The sequence below is a fragment of the Rattus norvegicus genome, chromosome 2, assembly GCF_036323735.1.
Source record: "Rattus norvegicus strain BN/NHsdMcwi chromosome 2, GRCr8, whole genome shotgun sequence".
NCBI lineage: Eukaryota > Metazoa > Chordata > Mammalia > Rodentia > Muridae > Rattus > Rattus norvegicus.
The window spans coordinates 30,997,763-31,016,938 of NC_086020.1; the positions used below are offsets into that span (position 1 = coordinate 30,997,763).

Consider the following 19,176-nt stretch of genomic DNA (forward strand, 5'->3'; position numbering starts at 1 on the left):
AACTTGAGGCATTCCATTCAAAGGATATAGGTTTCTGAGATCCGCTTTAGTGGAGACAGAAAGGAGCTTTTCTTCCTAGGTGTCTTTGGGGTGGGGTGGGGTGGGGCTCATGTCATTAGGAGTTTGCCTCAGAGATAAAGTAACAGAGTTTTAGTAAGATGTTCGAATTTTAATGACTCCTGGGGAAAACTTAGTCACTGGACTTTTTAATGCACTTTTAGAAAAGCACAGATAGACAGAAGCTGGAAAAGAAAACCTCTCCAAAGAGATCTTTAAAGTCTTAAAATTTGACCTGTGAAAATATGGAGACAATTTATAACTTCAGGAAAAGTAAGTTGGGGTCTTAGTGACTGCCCTTCCTCCCACCATATTCCCTTCCCACTTTGTTGTTGCCACAATTCTGGATGAATTTAGTGGTTGGCCCCCACCCCTACCATTCCTTTTCAGTTTCCATTAGGATCGATTTGCGTGTGTGAAATGTGTGTGTTTGCTATGGTCCTATGTTTAATATTAAATTTGCAGAGTAAAATAATGAAGCAAAAGATATTTATTGACACTGACCGGAACACAGACAAATATTTCCAAATAAGATGAGAACATTCCTGCTTTATTTTCTCAGAGAGAGCCACAGTACTGTGAAATCAAGAACGCCCGTTGTCCCTCTGTAGAAGAGCCCAGGCAGGCAGCAAGCTTCACCAAGAGCTGGCCCCTTTGTCCTTAAGGCCTGCAGGCTGAGTTCCTTGTAGTCATGGAAGTCCTTGACATTCAATCCAGCTTGAGAAGGCCCAAGTGAGGGTTCTCTCTTGGAAGTTTCACTATTTACAGCCAAGTTGTCACAGAGGCTCTGGGCTGGGCTAAAAGATGGTGCTGAATAGACTCAGAACCCAGCAGCATTCGTTCAAGAAAGTGAGCCACAGGGCAGGGTGGCTCGGGTCCCGAGCGTGTCCAGACTGTGTTCTGGCACAGCACCAACCTAGTATGAACAGGTTTTTGAGGACACAAGAACTGTGCATTGAAGGTGACAGCACCCCAACTCTGAAGGCCTCCTGACATTCACTTGTAAGAACCAAGTGAGAAAAGATCTTTCCCATCCCTTCCTCTGCCTTCTTTGGGGTATCAAAGCTACCCTCAATAACAAACCGCTATGATAGTTCAGCCCTGGGGGAGATCATTCTCCAAACCAAAATGGCTTCATCTTTATCTTAAAATGTATTTCACACTCCAGATGAATGGGTACAACGTGTAATATGGAATTTCAAAGTGAAAACAACTTTTTCATAGCTTTCGGCTTATTCAAGTGAAGTTTCTCCTCTAGAAACTTGAAAGTGGGTGAGATCAGTTAAAGATGACACGCAGAGAGCTGGTTTTTTTTTTAATAATTTAATTATTAGACTCATGTCAAAAATTGAACATACATGAAATATTAAATATTCTTCTTAAAGCAATTCGGGCACAGAGAATCACACACACACGAGGACTGGGGCCAAAGAAAGGTTCTCCCCAAAGTGACAGTGGTTTTGTTTGCTTGGAAAAACAAATGGCCACACAATCAGAGGTAAACAATGTTCTCTTCAGCTCCATCCCCAGCATCTCCACCATGTCCGGCCGCCATCGGGGGAGTTAGTTTTGCTTCTGTTATGAGTGTCTGTGGCTGAGGGCCACGTTGATTTGAGTCCTGGGGATCTGGGGATTCAGTCTGGAAGGAGTTCAAATCTGCAACTGAAAGACATTATAGGTTACAAGAGACTCCACTGGGGACCCAGAAGGCAGATGACACTTTCTGCCTCAGAATTAGGAAATAGAGCGACCTTTTGGTCAACCAGAGAGAAAATGCCCATGCCCAGGAAGAGAGGAACACAGCCACCATCTAGTGAGGTCATCTGCATCCTAGGAGTGAACTTTTCCTTCTTAAGGGAGTGTCAGCTGCATAAAAACGGTCACATTCACTGCTGCCAGAGAAAGGGATTCCCATTGATTTTCTTTTTTTTTTTTTTTTTTCGGAGCTGGGGACCGAACCCAGGGCCTTGCTAGGGCCTTGCTCTTGCTAGGCAAGCACTCTACCACTGAGCTAAATCCCCAACCCCTCCCATTGATTTTCTTAAGTGGGTTTAGGTCTCAAAAAGGCAGACAGCCTTGTGTGTGTCATAGACTCTCCGTATCTTTCTTCAGAATTCTCAAGTCAAGACTTGGTCTCAGGCTGCATGATGGCCTTTAATCCTAGCACTTTGGAGGCAGAGGCAAGTGGATTTCTGAGTTTGAGGCTAGCCTGGTCTACACAGTTGCAGGACAGCCAGGGCTACACAGAGAAACCCTGTCTCCAGAAAACAAACAAAAAAACTAGCCAACCAAACAAAACATGGTCTCAATACTCCATTTATCATGGGGTTCACTAGTGTGGGCAAAAAGAAGGTCTGGAAAAGGGGGCTGAGGATGAAGAAGGACCCCCGCTAGGCATCTACCCACCCTCTATGCATGTCTGCTAACGCTACCCAAAGGACTTTGCAAGAGCAGCTAGGTTTCTGGGAAAATCTTGCCAACTGTGACTGTAGCTGGGCTTGCAGCTTTTTTTTTTTCTGGTTGCCTAGCAACAGCAGGCACTGTCTCCCCTTTTCTGATAAAAGCTTCTATATTATGCTTTAAGGGGGGAACGAAGGGGCCCTTTGATTTGAAGAAAGAAACATACTTGCTACAAATCACTTCTACAATCATTTCTTGCTGCAATGGCATTTCTCCCACTATGCAACCTCCCTGAGGTAGCAAAACCACAGGTAAGCAGCTTCTAGTTAAAGGCAGAGGCCAACAGATTTGCATGGGGAGTGAGGATAGGTCATCCTGAGGTCCACCTATTTCTCTTTCAGTCATCAAAAAGAAACCATTACCACTGTTGCCGACTTTTATTCTAAGCCGCCATTATTAGACAGATACCATACCTGTCTCCATTCTAATGATAAAATGCCTCGAACCTTTCCCTCCAGATAGGAATTTTGGCTGCTACGGGGTGCAGTGTGGATGGCTTGGTAAAAATGAAGGGCAGAATGTCTCCAGGAGGCTCCATCTTTTTGCTGCCCCTCAGATCTCTTTTTTTTCCAATAAGAGGTGGGGCTGATAGAGGGAGCAGCAACCAGGGCCTCAGGAAGTAGCGTCAGATCACATGACTCTGAGGAAAAGGAGGGCCCTGAGGTGAGGAGCGAGGCTGCCTGCTTCAGCTCGCTCAAAGACACAGGCCAAGCCTAACTTCTGTTTTCTTTTTTTCCCCCTTGAGACAGCATCTCTCGTGTCTTGGGATAGCAAAGGAGGACCTTGAACTTCCAATTTTCCTGACTCTACTTTCTGATAAAAGCTTCTATATTATGCTTTAAGGGGGGAACGAAGGAGCCCTTTGATTTGAAGAAAGAAACATACTTGCTACAAATCACTTCTACAATCATTTCTTGCTGCAATGGCATTTCTCCCCCTATGCAATTACAGACACAGGCAACTATGGTCGCTTTATGTGGTACCGTGGATCAACTCATGGTGTTCTAGATATATGTCAGGCAGGCAGTCTATCATTTGAGGTACATCACCAACCCAGGAAGAAAACTTCTTATGCTGGGGCAATGTGACCTAAGTCCTGTATCTCAAATCCGAGGAACGCATTCTCTAAAGGCTGTGGAAGTTGCTTCTGTGTAGAAGCCATCACATCTGTCAGGATCTTCTCGACACCTGCCCGAAAGCTGTGCCAAGTCTTTTACGATCTCCATTTCTTTGCAACTCAAAATGTAACCCACAGTTTACAAGTTGGGAAACTAAGGCTCAGGCTCGTTCAATGTTTTGCCCAGTACCACACGGCTAGAAATATTGCAGACCTCAGCTTAGAGGACTGCAGGCTCCAGAAAGACACCTCCCTCCTCAGGTCTCATGATCTCCTTTGTCACTGAGCTGGACGTGACTTGCCCAGTCCTTTCAGGTTACAAGAGCCAACATGTTTAATATTTTCTCTCCACTCACCCTCCTAAAAGATAGCAAAGACAAAGATGTCCTTATCCCCCCGCCCCCGCAAACCAGCAGGGCAACAATTACAGACCTAGCAACCTCCCCCGGCATGGTCAGACACATGCAAAGATACGAAGCAATGATTTCAAATCAACCCAGGCAAGACTACAAGACTACAAATCAACTCTGAAGGGCTTCTCCATACTATATTACCACTTTAAGAGACAGAGTATGTTTGCATGTGGAAATGATGTTGTTCGCACGATCTTAATTCCCCTCTCCAGCTGTTGGAACAGCTGATGTTGATACCAAACAACTTCAAAGAAAAAAAAATGTCTCAACACTTTCATCTAGCAAATACTGACAGATTGAGCAGGTCACCTATGCTGCAGCAGCTCCCCCCACCCCCTTTGCCAATGGCCAACCCTTGCCAATGAGCGGGCCAGCCGGGACACACAAACCATTACACTGAGAACAGGAAAAAAAAAGTCACCCACAGAAAGAGGAGGTTGGGAGCAATGGCACACTCCTGTAATCCATAAAGCTCCGAGCTCTGGGGTGAAGCAGAGTCCAAAATGCCCAGGAGTCTGGCAATCTGGGGTTTCTCATTAATGGCTTCAGGAGAAGAGCAAAAAGCAAGCCAAAGGACCAAGTGTGTATTGGGAAAAAATTTTTTTCTCCAATCTTTAAATATTGGCTGCAGTTCCGGAAGACAGAGGCACAATAGTGATCATGGGACCGGAGAGCGTAGATGTGCAAACACTTGCACAGGATTGTGTGCGTGCACATTCTTTGTAGAGCAGGCAGCAGGGCTTTAGTCAGAATATTTGGAATGAGGATGAAAATGTAAGAGAACACTATTTCTACCAAGACGTTGGGCCCTCAGGTGATGGCCTACACTGTGATCCCAGCTGGATGCTATGTGGCCCAGCCTCCCCCAGGGGGATGTTGTGTGGCCCTGTGTCACCCAGGGGGATATTGTGTGGCCCTGTGTCACCGAGGGGGGTGTTGTGTGGCCCTGTGTTACCCAGGGGGAACTCAATTTCCTGCTCCCTGTCCTTTCTTCATTTCCACCTGAACTATGGAGGCCAGGCCAGGCAGTCAGATTTTGAAATAGAAACCATTCTGTGATTCCTGATCTTATTACTCTCTTTCTGCCCCCCTGAGAGAGTCCTAGCAGAGCAACTGTGTGTTTCGGAAAGCCAGCCACCTTTTCCAAATATATATATATATATATATATATATATATATATATATATATATATATATATATATAATCTCCCAAAGAATATGATCCTCACAGAAACTGAAAGTATATTTCTTCAAATGGAACCTCGCCGGATCTGAAAGCAGAATTCTTGGAGAGTTAAAAATGAAATGATCCAGTTTCATTTGCGATCAAAACGCCTGATAATTCACGAGGAGAAAAAAAATACAACTTCCTTAACTTTTTTAATAAACAAAGAAATACTCATGGGGTCCGGATCTCGAGAACTGAAAAGGCAGACACGATTCTAATGAGACACAATTTCAAACGGCCACACTCTCCCCTTTGACATAATAATTTGAACCTCACCACATCTCTGGAAACAGAACAGAGTACAGATTAGTAGGCCTAAAATAGATACGAATAAACTGAAACACATTTGAAACCCCAGAGTCTGGCTGAACCAAGTGGAGAAGCAGAAGCTTGCTTCAGGGGCTTTTCTGCTTCGTAACTGAGCTACTGGTTACACATTACAAGAGAAATCCCCACAGCCACATGGTGAGGGCCACGGTGAGCCCAGGTTAGCCCCGTAATGCAGCTTAAAATGGAAGAGATTTTCTCAATCTGACTGGTATCGTTTCTTTTTCTTGTACATGTTTGGAACAAAAGAACACGCCCCCTTGCTGAGGGATATGCATGCACAGCCCGAGGTGGTCCCCTCAGGGACAGCCTGCCTGTTGACACCATTGTGTATTGCCTTCATTCTTTCCTCTGTTCCTTAATACTGGAGCTTCTAACAAACACTGAAGACATCTGGCCTTCCACTGTACGGCCATAATTATCATCCTTTTGAGCCAACTTGGTGATTAGCTATTTTCATGACCAGCCTACAAATGGTTTAGAAAACATCGTGTTATATCTATGACAAGCAAAGTGACTCATAAACTGTGAAGTGATTTAAACCCACACCACGGGGTGAGATGTCGCCTTGGGCAAGTCATGAAGGATTGGGCTGAAATCATGAAATCGTGTTACGTTTCTGTTTGGGTTCGGTGACTTTACAAACAACATTTTAGAGGTAAGACAAAAGAATGCTCAATGTAATCAAATCCATTACTTGAAGTTGCGTTTAAATTAATGTTTATAAGGGAGTCATCTTTTTCCCACCTGTCTGTCTTCAGCCTTCTCAGCAACACATGTTTGAACAGAACCCAAACATTATCCTTTAAGGGCTGGGAAACTAACTAGTACCATTCACAGCTACAATCTACACTCGACCTCTGCTCTTGTGACCAGCAAATATAAGAGTCACTTGCCGACAAGACAAGACTTGTCTCTAATTTAAAGACATATTCTTTGCCTTTTCCTGAATTTTCTGTACATGAAAACATTTTATTTATTTACATATTTTTTCTTCTGCATGTGCGTGCCTGCGTGCTTCAGGTAGTCTTACTATGTAGTTCAGACTGACCTTGAACTCATGACCCTCTTACCTCTATCTCACAAATGCTGGGATTCCTAGTATGGGCTGCCACATCCTTCAGGAAAAGCCACTTGAAATCACAACCATTTTGAAGTGAAAGTTTTATTTAACATTAAACAACACTGTAACTTTCATCATAGGCATCAGTGCCAAGGTCTGAAAGCAATGGCCAAGGACCCAGACGCCCAGGGGTGCACCCAGCTTGTTTAGTCTACTGTTGAGATCACTGATGATGCACTGTTTAACCCTTCTTACCCCACAGAACAGAACCCCACGTCTCCTGAACCGTGGCTCTGCTCTTGTTTATTTTAATCAAGATTTTTGACTTGTGTGTCCTACTTACTATGTCCCTCATTCATGTCCCCAAACTCAAAAGTCACACTTTCCTAGAATAACTTTTTCTTCAGGAGACGTCTTTATCATTAGTGTTCTAATTCTACAAAGTCATTTGCATTCCCAGTTCATCTAAGATTCGTGCCTATACTCTGAAACACTTGAAGAACCATTTCCTGATGGCATCACTGGCGGTCACTATCGTTTCTCGGGAGCCTTACTGCACAACGTTTTCCCTCTAATGGAAAACAGTTTTTGTACAGAGCCTGAGGTATCTTCAGAGCAAAGGAAAACCAGTCTTTGTCCCTAATGTTGCTCAATTCGATTTTCCATAGTGAGCCACAAAACAGGATGTGGGTTTCGGATGTGAAAATCTAGAAGTGACAGCTGAAACAAACCAAAAAAAAAAATTCTAAATTAGTGTTGTGACTCTTTTTTTCCCAATACTGAACCTGAAATAAAGTAATGAGAGAAGGAGAGAGGGAGGGAGGGAGGGAGGGAGGGAGGGAGGGAGGGAGAGGGTCAGGGAGAGGGAGAGAGAGAGACAGAGAGAGAGAGACAGAGACAGAGAGAGAGACAGACAGAGACAGCGACAGCGACACACAGAGACAAAGACAGACAGAAGCAGAATATGTATGTGGCGTGAGCATATTAAAGGATAAGTAAATTGTATGACAATGGTTCTTAACATTGTGACTGAAAACTGGACTTTGTCAGTATTTTCATACTTGAGATGGCCACATCAGAGTTGTACTCAATGCCAAGAAGCGACAAAGCGGAGTGGAGTGAGTCAGCACGGTGGAGATTAAGCCATGCTCACAAAAGGCACAAAGAGAGCCACAGAGCACAGCATGGCCGTCTGCTGTCTAAACCTGAGTTGGCTCTTACGTTTGTCTTTCTCCAAAGAAGGTTATCACCAACCAGTGGCCATGACCTTGACTTTATCAAGTCCCACAAGGACTATTCCTCACTACGCTCTTGAGGAGCATCTCGGGGTATGAGGTACATGTCTCTGATAAGACGCCATCAGGTACTCATGACAAAGAGCAAACAGTGGTCAAGCTGAAAAAAAAAAAAAAACCCACCAGGTTAAGCCAGGCACGAGAACTGGGAGATTCCTTGGGAATAGAACAGGCTCAACTGACAGGTGTCACAAATGTCTCAGAGGAAAACTAGCACCAGGCATCTCCTGACTCAAGGAGTCTCTTCTCACAGTGTCCCAGACAGTGTTTTGTTCTGTGAAACAGATGCAGGCTAGGGCAACAGAGAACTATAAATCGATCCATTATAGACTGTGCAGAGAAAACAAGTGAGCATGATGCCAGGATAAACCCTGGGTGAAAGGGTGGAAGTAGGTAAGGTCTTCTAAGTCCAGGAGCGCAGAGCTACAGTGGAGCAAGGCCAGACTCATCCGTGGCTGCTGAAACTGTGAAAATTAAAGCTGGCCCGTTCAACAAAGAAGCTGAATATTAAAAGCGTACTTTAAAAGAGAGAAGCAAGAGATCTTTAGAGTTGAAATCGTCTTAAGGCGTATGCCGGTGAAAGGCAGCATATAAAATTACTTGCACTCTATTTTCACAAAGCAATCACCAAGGGTATTGATGAGACGATCACTGTCAGTCACACACTGACAGCTCGATTTTAAGTAACAATTGTCAATCTTGTTTGGATGTGATAGTGACATTGCAGAGATTAAAAAACCTGGGTTCTCTCAGAAAACGACCATGAGATATTTTTCTAATAAAATGGTAAGCCGCCGTGGATATGTTTAAGATAACTCAGCATGAGAGGGTAAAGGGGATCAACCCAGGAGCGGCGGCGGCTGCGGGTTGGTAAGAGTTAAAGCTGGCTGTGGGTAGATGGACTGCATCAAAAGGCTTTTGTGTATGTTTGAAAATTGCTGTGACTGCTTTTAAAAGTCAATGGCCTGTCATATATTTGGATCCTAATGCTATAAAGGGTTCTCTGTTGTCCTGACAGTGTCGCGTCTATGTGTGTGATAGAGACAGGACACCGTGATGATGCACGAGGAGCAGCCTTACCAGCACCCAAGCTTGCTCACATCGACTTTAGTGTAACGGGGTAACAAGTCACCGGCAGGTTCATGTATGGGCTTCCGTGTGCTTTAGAAAGATGTAAAAGCTCGCCCATGAAATGCATGAGGTTAATTTGCATTTATATGTCCCTATAAAAACTGACACGGATTCCAAAATGGTCTTTGTTCTTGCCTAGAAAGCCAATAACGTCCCTTAGGTGAATTCTAATTCAGAAAGCACCTCATTTGGTATCCCGGGTCTGTCTACCTTTAGCAGTGAATTAGGGGAGGTTCTTCTGAAACTTTGATTTCTAATCTTTGCTCTTTCTAGATTGAATCCATTCGAAACTAACAGGCTTAAGACACAGGAAATAAAAAGTAGTTCGTCTACCCTGATAATATCAAAGTAAATTTCCAGTTATAGTAAGAACAGATGTCAATATATTATCAGATGAGTGCATGCATTAGTGAGTACCTGGTTCAAAAATTGGAACTACCTCGATCAGACTCACCAGGAGAACAGCCACTTGGAATTCCAATGATTTTATCAAGAAGATTACCAAGAGATAGACCAAGGGGGTGGGGCATGTGGCGGGGGTGGGGGGAGCAGGAGGGAAGAGTGACACAGATGTGCAAATGCCATAGTGAAGCTCATTACCTTGTATGCTTGTGTGTGTGTGTGTGTGTGTGTGTGTGTGTGTGTGTGTGTGTGTGCACTGAACTAGTGGACAGAGACATGAGGACAGACACAAAAATAAAGTGAGAAATAAACAGGAGTGACTATGAGTAGCACGTGTGTGTGTGTGTGTGTGTGTGTGTGTGTGTGTGTGTGTGTGTGCGCACTGAACTAGTGGACAGAGACATTAAAACAGATATAAAATTAAGGCTACTTCTGTAACCCAGAAGTCATTCTTCAGCATGAGTCTTGATACACATAAGAAAGAACGTGACTCTAAAGGCAGTTCAACGGTACTGACGATAAGGTTGGTTCTAAGAACCAAGAGCTGTTTGAAGGAGCTGAAAAGAAAACAACAGGCACTGGAGAGATGGCTCAGTGGTTAAGAGCACGGACTGCTCTTCCAGAGGTCCTGAGTTCAAATCCCAGCAACCACATGGTGGCTCACAACCATCTATAATGGGATCCGATGCCCTCTTCTGGTGTGTCTGAAGACAGCTATGGTGTGTACTCATATACATAAAATAAATAAACAATTCAAAAGCAAATAGGATAAACCAGGCAGAACAACTGAAAGATAAAAATGCAGTTAGTCTGGTCACCTTGGCAGAATCGCAGTGTGAGGGAAGGGAAGGCAGAGCTGCAGGTTGGGATCTGGCTTGGCGGCAGACACTTGCCAGCATGCACAGGGAAGGTAGAGTTTCTCTGCAGGCCTTCTGCCCTTAAGTTGCTAATGTCATTTGACCTTAGATGACCTTCACAACACCTAGCTAGAACCTCCACCCATTCATTGGTGAACTTAGGTACCTGGAGTCACAACATCCCTCCCCCTGTGACAACACACAGGATGACGTTCAGCAACAGAGCCAGATGTTTACTCAAATTATGGGTTATCACACACAAAAAATAGGCTATAAATTATTAGGAATCTTGGGCTATCAAGCTCTTCTGTTGATGAAAAGAAAAAAAGCCAAAAAAAGCCAAAATGGAGAAAACGGTTACTACAAAGAACAACTTTAATATTCCTTAAGTTATAATGACATATATCAAACTTCATTAGTTTATAAATGTCAGTAGGATCTCTGTTTCCTAATGCACTATTTAGGCCATTTCTCAAAACCAATCAAAACAGAGGCAGGAACAAAATTCTTTAATTTAAAAAAAAAATCTCGGGTTTCTTATAAAACTAATCTTTTCTATTTTTCACTATTTTAGAAAAGGTTCAGCTTTCTGTTTAGTTTTTAAAAGGACTTCAAGATGCTATATGAACGTCAATGTCCAGGCTTGTGGAAAAGCATTAAAGAACAAAACCAGCATAAAATATTGAGTCCTTATCCATGCCAGATGCAGGGCTACATTCTTTGAACACGTCTCTCAATCAGTTCAACTGCCAAAATCCAAGATGGCAGCTACCATGTGAACTACTACTGAAGAAGCCTAAAGGGAAGCCAGAGATCAATCCAAGGCACATGGAAAGCTGGAGAAAACTTCCAAAATCCATGATTAGCATCTTCAAAGAAATATTGAAGAGGCATTCCAAACGTAAAGCTAGAGTCTATTGAACAGCAAGAGTAAGGAAACTGAGGAATATTTTTCAGAAATCAAAATAATGATAGCTGAGATGAGAAGAGTTAATGGGGGCCAGGGAGATGGTTCTGTAAGTAAAGTGTTCACACAAACCTGACAAGCTGAGTGCCAATTCTGACCCTTAGGCCGATGTGAAAGCCAGATATAGCTGTACACAGGGGCCTGGTCTCTGAAAGCTTGCAGGCCAGGTAGCCTGGTGTGTACAGGGATGAGGACAAGAAAGATCCGGTGTCAAACCAGATAGAAGGTAAGGACCAACACCTAAAGTTATTCTCTGACCTCCGTGTGTGCGTGTGTGTGTGTGTGTGTGTGTGTGTGTGTGTGTGTGTGTGCGTGTGCGCACGCACACCCACACATCATATGTACACAGGCAAAAATGTTTTTAAAAGTCAGTGGGATAATAGCAGAGTTAAGATTTAAAGAAATATGAAAATGGAAAAAGGAAATAAAAACAATAAAAAGAAAGAATTGGAGAAATCCAACCTCCATTGAAGAGCAGTTCCAGTGACGCAGTAAAGAGTTAAATGTGAGTAAAGAGAAGCAGTGTATAAAAAGGAGGAGGAGACTGAGGAGGAAGAGGAAGGGGGAGAAGGAAGAGAAGGAGGAGAATGAGAAGGAGGAGGAGAAGGAAGATGAGGAAGAGGAGAAGAAGAGGAGGAGGAGGAGGAAGAGAAAGAGGAGGAGGAAGAAGAAGAGGAGGAGGAGGAGGAGGAGGAGGAAGAGTTAAAAAGAAAAGGACCATTTCCCAGAACCAAAGGAAACAGTCTCTGAGTGAAAAGGGCCCGATGAATAACTCATAAAAATTATTTTAGCAGATGATCTTGCAGACAGCTATCATAAAATTTACACTAGAGAGGGCAAGATGGTTCTAAAAGCCTCCAGAGCTAAGCAGGTCACAAAGGAAAGGTCAGGAGCCAGACAGGTCAAACTTCTCAGCAGGAATCAGAAGAAGTAGAACAACAAATCCTCCCAAATTCAACAAGTTGTGATCCTGGGTGAACTGTTCAAAATTAAATGTCACAGTGGCAAAATAAATGAGGTAAAATATTTCAGTTTATTAGAAAATTTATTTTCACTACATCTTTTCTTAGGGAGTACATCCCTCTATCAAGGGGCTCTGCCACCAACACATGTGTATGTATGTAGCACACACGCACACATGCACAAACACATGTGCACACACACACTCACACACACATATTCACAAATGCCCAACATACTCACATGCACACACAATCACATACAAACAACGTGCACACACACATGTGCACACCACACACACACACACACACACACACACACACACACACATGCCTGTATATGTTCCTATTAGAAAGAAGGAAGCTGGGGACTGAGCACACAGGTTTCCACACAGGAGCATAAACTAGGAAGGGCTATAAAGGGACAAGCACAGGGCTAGAGAGAACACAAATCCATACTGGAGCAGAAGGACAAAGGAGTCATTGTGCAAAATTTAAGACCAACCGACAGACAGACAGACAGACGGACAGACAGACAGACAGTGAAAGAAAAAGAAGAGAATGAGGGAGGGAGGAAAAATGCAGTGAGCCAATCTGAAAGGAATTTCTAAGAGTGAATTTTCTGAAATTCTAGAACCTAGGAGTTAAAAGGCAACAATAGTATAAACACAGAAGTCATGGGAGGATACTGTCTCTCAGTGGTGACTAGACAGAATGGATGGAAGGAACGTCTCACCATTGTCATACGTGTTATGCCTGCAGAACGGCAGCATCCTAAGGATATTAAGCCCTGAGGAGGACCAGAAGCACCAGGAGTCACAGGCACCAATAGCAACCGTATACCACACAACCACAGAGAAAACAAAACAGAGCAAAAACCAGCTCGACAAAGCTAAGGACCCCCCCCACTCCTGAGTGTTATGTTCTAAATAAACTCTCCTTCCTGCTCACGAGGACTGAGCGTTACTGGTCATAATTTGTAGTGGAAAAGCACAGGAGACATGTTACTTCCTCATTCATACGATAATGATTCATAATGTATATGGCTTTGTTCATAAATTGGAGTAGCATGTGTCACACACATGAATAAGTGCATACACTGAAGCTATAGAGAGATCTGCACATAACGGTCGCACAAACAGGTCCTAAACGCCGTAACGGACCCTAACCATGGGAACCGATACTTAAAATCAGTACGACAATGTGATTGACATATGGGGTAAGGACACACACCGGTGCCTAGGGAAAAGGGTGAAGACATGGTGAGGAGAGGATGTTCACCACAGTCGGTGCTGGCCAGCTCTGAAGAAGAAAGTGAGAGTCCCAGGAAGGCAAACAGCCTACTCTGTAAGTCAGGGTTCCCTAGGAAGAAGAAACAGTGCCCTGAAGCAAACGGGGTCGTCTGTATTTGCGATTTTCATGACTGAACCTTCGATGCTAACACACGCATCAAACTACACAGGAAGGAGCTGCCGTTGCCAGGCAGCGTTTACTTCAATAATTTATTTTTAGTAATTGGAAAAATGCAAACATGATATTTGTGAAACTACCGGGAATTTGATCACACAGCTGCTACATGTTGATCTGGAATCCCTGTCAGTTTTTCCCCTAGGTGTGGTGACGGTGCTAAAACCATCTGCGTCAGAGATTGCTTTAGGGGAAGATCGGGTGGTGAGTATCCGAAATACAGAGCCCTGGGATGCCTTATTTTAATTGTTCAAGTCGCATGAAGCCATTCTAGTACTGAGATTAGATTTTGTAAACTGGTGTTTACATTTGACTTTCAAACGTTACTCTGAGGTATGATCGTGTGTCTTAAGGACACTATGCTAAACTTATTTAATCCACGCTTAAAGCATTGGTTAGAAATTGAAGATAATTCTGTTATATTTTATTTGCAACTATCACGTGCAAATAACCATCATTGGGTGAATAAAACAAAATGTATTTTTAAAAATACATCTAGTAGAGATATTTATTGAAATGTTCAAGGGCCTAATATACACGTATGGAAATATTTACAGTTTACTTTAAATACAGAATTGAGGGAGGTGGGAATCTGGATGAAACAGACTAGCCACAATTTGGGGATGATCACGAGGAATCACCACACTCCTCTGTTAATTTTGTGTATGTTTGAAACTGTCCATGACACATCCAGATAGGCCACGGGTGCGTTCATCCTAAACAAAACAGAACAATCAAATCCTGGCGTGACTGGGAAGAGGGACGCATAACTCAAGAAATGCCGGGTGAAGTATCACACGGCTACAGGCGGTATCGTCATGGTACCGGATCTTTCTACGGCCCCCGGGAGTTCCTGAGCACAGCAACAACAGCGCAGCCATTCTGGAAACTGCCAGCAGTTTGACGCTACCCACGCTGAAAGAGTTATGCTCCTCATTTTGCTGAGAGAAGAATCATTTCTCTGCCAGCTGAATAAGGCAGGAAATCAACCTAGGAATTTTAATGCTGCGTTTACTGCTTACTGGTTCAGTAGAGGGGAAAACAGCTGCTAAAACTCTCCAGCATACCAGACTGGGTATGCTTTAATCCAGAAGAAGGCAAGCAATTTAGTCAAACACACCCAGGCTAATTAGTTCTACCTGCTCCTTCGTAATTATGCTATTACCGGATTTTTAAAAAATGAAATCCAATTCTTTGTTTTCAGTGCCTATGAAAGAGAGTTTTTCCTCCCATCTTGATTAACTACAAAATGATGGATGTTGAAGAATTTGCAGGACCATTCATTTTTGAAAATTTGGCACATTTTTTTGTGCAATGTACTTTTTTTCTTTTTGTTTTGTTTTGTAGTCTTTAATGAGAATCATTAACTTGGTAATTTTCATTTGTTTAAAATGACATTTGCTAAGAAGCCAAATCCTGAAGTATCATTTCTAATTACAGCCTTGAGTTGATGTCACTCAGGTAGATTATAATTTAAAAGGCACGGTGTAATAATATACACCAAGCATATATGGCTTGAGCAAGGTCTCACACCTTGGTTCTCTCCAAGCTTGTTGCCATAGCAAAGATCTCTACGCTTTCAAACATTAAAATGAAAATACTTTAGGAGTTACATAATTACAAAAGTAGGAAGGTTCTAGGAAAGAGGGAAACATTAAAATTTTTTTCCTTTCAAATTATTGACACGGCAATCAAAAGCAAGCCAGGTGTTGTGGGGCATTCTGGTAATCCCAACACTCTGGGGACAGAAGCAGAACTACTGATAAGTTAAAGAATAAACTTCACACAAGAGAGAGGACTCGGGGGGCTTGGACAGAGGGAAGAAGAGAAAAAATGAATGACTATCTCTTTGGACACGTCTCTCTCAAGAGAACGGACTTAAGGCCGTCTTGTAAATAAAGTGAGGATGAAAATGGACCTGTGTACCTGCTGACCTCTGTATTCCCTGACCTGTGACCTAAGACCAGAGCAGAAGGAAAACTAGCTAGCAGCCTTTGCTTATCCAGACGAGGAAGATCCAAGGCTGTGTAGTGACTTCCTCTTTTGACACAGATCTGTTTCTTTGACAAACAATGCTGTTCAAGAAACACCTATCTGGCCAGACAATTTTACCCCTTACTAGTGAAAGTTGCAAGAGCTGGAGCCATGTTTGGTCGCCTTAGGTACATTCCTTTAATGGTTGGCAGTCCCCGCTGCTATGCTGAGGGCCTTCAAGTTTGTGGACTGAAGCTGCCTGGCCCCTTGTAGAATAACAAGGTAGAAATACAGCTAAGTTCAAAAGGCGCGCCATCCTGCTCGGTGGCTGACGAAAGCTACTCCCTGATGCACAGCGTCAAAAACTCTATAGAATGGAATAGTTTCCAGATATGGTGGCCAAGACAGGTTTTGGGTGGGGGGAGAAGAAACCATCTGAACTGATGCTCAACCGCTCACCATGATGTCAACAGCCTTTCAGGGAAGGCCATTGCTGTGAAGTGCATAGCCATTGTAATGGAGAAATGCTACGGTCACAAGAAGTGTCCTGTTTGTCTGAAACACAGGGGACTGAAGAGGAAGCAAACTGGAAGAACCAGGTCCCCAGTAGGAGATAAGTTTTAACTTCAGAAGGTTTAGTACAGCTTGGTGACTCCTAGTGATCTGGTCTCCCTTATGGTTCCACATCAACCCGCATTGCTGGCTTCCCTTCCCAGACCACCCTGACACAAGAGGCTCACTCAAGAACAGGGTGAGAAGGGAAGCTGCATTCTCCTATTCTTTGCCTGAACTTAATGAACCTGCGTTAGTCAGAGAAATCCCTGCCTCACTGAATGAACAAAGCATTTGTTTGTGGTCAGAGGGTATTTCACAATGAAGACTAACTTGAGCATCTCATTCATTTGTCTTTCTATAAACATTGAGTCCCTACTGTGTGCCCTTCTCTGGTCTGGGCAACACCGAGTCCCTACTGTGTGCCAGTCACTGGGCTAGGTTTCACTGAGACCCTACTGTGTGTCTTTACTGGGCGGAGCATTAGGAACCAAGGTGGTATTGATCTGTGCTTAGTACCCAGAGACTTAACAGTGACGCAGTTAATTTCAAAACCTCCCCGTGGTTTCTTCGTGTTAAGTGTGCACGTACCCCCATAGTAATCCCATTCTAGGGCACCTATTTAAGAGATAAAAAAACACAATTTACAAAATACCTGAAAACTAGAGGCAGGCCAGCTATAAACATCAACAGATTACTCTTGTGAAACAAAGAAACCTGTCACAGGCCCACGCCTAGCCACACGGATACTTCTCAAAAAGTAACATGAGGGTGCGAAAACAAGCCAGGCTCACAAAAGCTATGGGTTGACTGATTCCATTATGTCTAGAAAGGCAAACTTAGCCTGTGGTGACGAGAAACACAGGTCCGGTCTTCGTTGGTCTGAGGCTTGACTGAAAAAGCCTAAATGTGCTCTCTGGGTGGATAGGAATGATTTGTACCATGCATTTCTTCCAACAAAACTGGACAGTCAAGTCAACGGCCAAGAATTTCACTAAATGCAATTTACACCTGGACATATTGATATGCTATAAAAGCACTGCAGTGTCTGGAGGGGAATACAGAGGGACTTTGTGGAAGGGAACCAAAGTTTCTGCTTGCTTCCACGGAGCCACCCGTGAGGGACTCCTGACCCTAGCTAAGGATGTTGGAGAAGGCCCTTGGAAGAAAATGGCCCAGAGAAACTCTGAAGGAGGAGGAGGAGTGGGATTACGAGGTCAAAGTATGAGGTATTGGGGATACTGATGACAGAGGAAACTGATGAGCCTTGGGTACCAGCCTGCTCCAGAAAGGAACCAAAACACCTCGACTGGATAGCTTCTTTACCATCTTTACGGGGTCAAAAAGACTGACATTTTCTGAGGCTGGGTGACTAGAGGCTGGATCTCACCTCCAGGGCACACAAAACCTCCTGTGCTTCCTCAAGGTAACCAATTTCCACACACAGAAGGTCTCCAGGAGTCAATAAGCCTGACCCAGGCAAATCCTAGGACAAAACACCAGTCCTTGACCGCATCCCCAGGGTGGGACAGGGGTGTGTTTGTCTATGGGGCTGTTGTAAATAAAACCCTGTCTGAAGTTCACTGTGCCTGGTTTGGGTTGCAAAACATAACCCCTGTAGCAAATTATGCTGAGATCTGTCATCTGGATTTTTGAGTGTTCCCAAGTGGGTGGGGGAATTGTATTTGAAGGGTGTGCCACAAGCAAGAAGTTGATTTCAACATTCAGTGACGTCAGTATTTCCAAAAGATGTTTTTTTTAAAAACACTGTCCTGAAAGATGCTGGGCTGTAAAGGAAGAGGCTATGGTTAGACAGGCTTGGGAAGTGGCACTGAGGGACAGCCCAGAGCATGTAAGTGCAACAGGAGTGTGTGTAAAACACTCCTGCCATCCCCTCGACAGTATTTCCCAATATTGTCATGGGAACCTAAAAAGAAAATCACATAATACCTCAGAACAGCCAACCAGTCAAGTCATGGAGCATTAGTAAAGATGTAATGGCGTCACCCCAAATGGGGCATAAGAGACACTTCCCATCACCAGAGAGCACTGTGGAAGCTGGCCAATGGCTCATGTAACCAGAGGCATCTCCTAAGATCTCAGACCTCTCTCACCACAGAAACAACATCACCAGTGATGTTTACTAAATCCGAAGAATTTCGCATGTATTGCCTCATGTAATCCTTGTACCTCCCACAAAGGGGATAATATCAGGAGCAGGAGAAATCCGAGACCCACCAAATCATTCGAAACACCCATTTAAAATTTCATAGATAAGCAACTGAGCTGGAATCTGAAGCCAGGCTTAAGTCCCAGGCCCTCCACCCTAATCACCATGACAGTGTCCCCTCTGCTGCCCAATACACATCAAGTTCTTTCTCCCACAATTCACATGCTCGTCCACTCTCGTGTCCATCCTTGCAGATCAGTAAGACATCCGGCATTGGCAGCATCTGTCAGCTTCTCGCCAATCTCTAGATGGTGGAGAAAAACACACTTCACCTGCTATCCTTCTGGGGACATGTCAGGTCTGATTTTTGTCAACATTCTGGCCCCAAATGGGCAGAATCTTTAGTAAGTTTCAACCCGACCAGGTTGTTTTGGTTTGGTTTGGTTTGGTTTTTGGTTGGTTGGTTTTTTTGCTTTCCTTTGGTCTGGTTTGGTTTGGTTTGGTTCTGGGCTAGTGCTGATGCAGCCACTTAGCCAAACCTTCTGTAAAACACTTCTGGAATTTTTCCGAACCATATACATCGTCAAGTTAAACAATGATCTCACCAGCGATCTTGAAAATAACCATCCCAGAAGTAGTCTGCCTGTCTGATGAAATAGATGCTTTATGGTGAGCACAATTTGATTTATAATTAAAAAAAAAGAATTTAATTCTGGTCCTGCCCTGTCAGTAGGATA

General features: G+C 43.7%; 1 protein-coding gene and 1 non-coding gene across 7 annotated transcripts in view; one reads left to right on the forward strand and one right to left on the reverse strand.

Moving 5' to 3' along the window:
• Positions 1-529: 529 nt before the first annotated feature.
• Positions 530-19,176, reverse strand: part of Arhgef28 (Rho guanine nucleotide exchange factor 28) — a 296,466-nt gene continuing 277,819 nt past the window's right edge. For 3 of the 6 annotated variants that reach the window (XM_039102531.2, XM_063282028.1, XM_006231817.5), the window contains one exon: positions 530-1,719. In XM_039102531.2, coding sequence (XP_038958459.1) covers positions 1,550-1,719 — 170 coding nt within the window. In that variant the 3' untranslated portion in view covers positions 530-1,549. Of the gene's footprint in view, positions 1,720-1,970; positions 7,386-7,886; positions 8,061-19,176 lie in introns of those variants that run through there. The other 3 variants (XR_010063623.1, XR_010063622.1, NM_001415065.1) reach the window with 3 other exon arrangements.
• LOC120101361 (small nucleolar RNA SNORA40) lies at positions 9,850-9,982 on the forward strand. Its single transcript, XR_005501711.1, has one exon. It is a non-coding gene; the product is annotated as a small nucleolar RNA SNORA40 (small nucleolar RNA).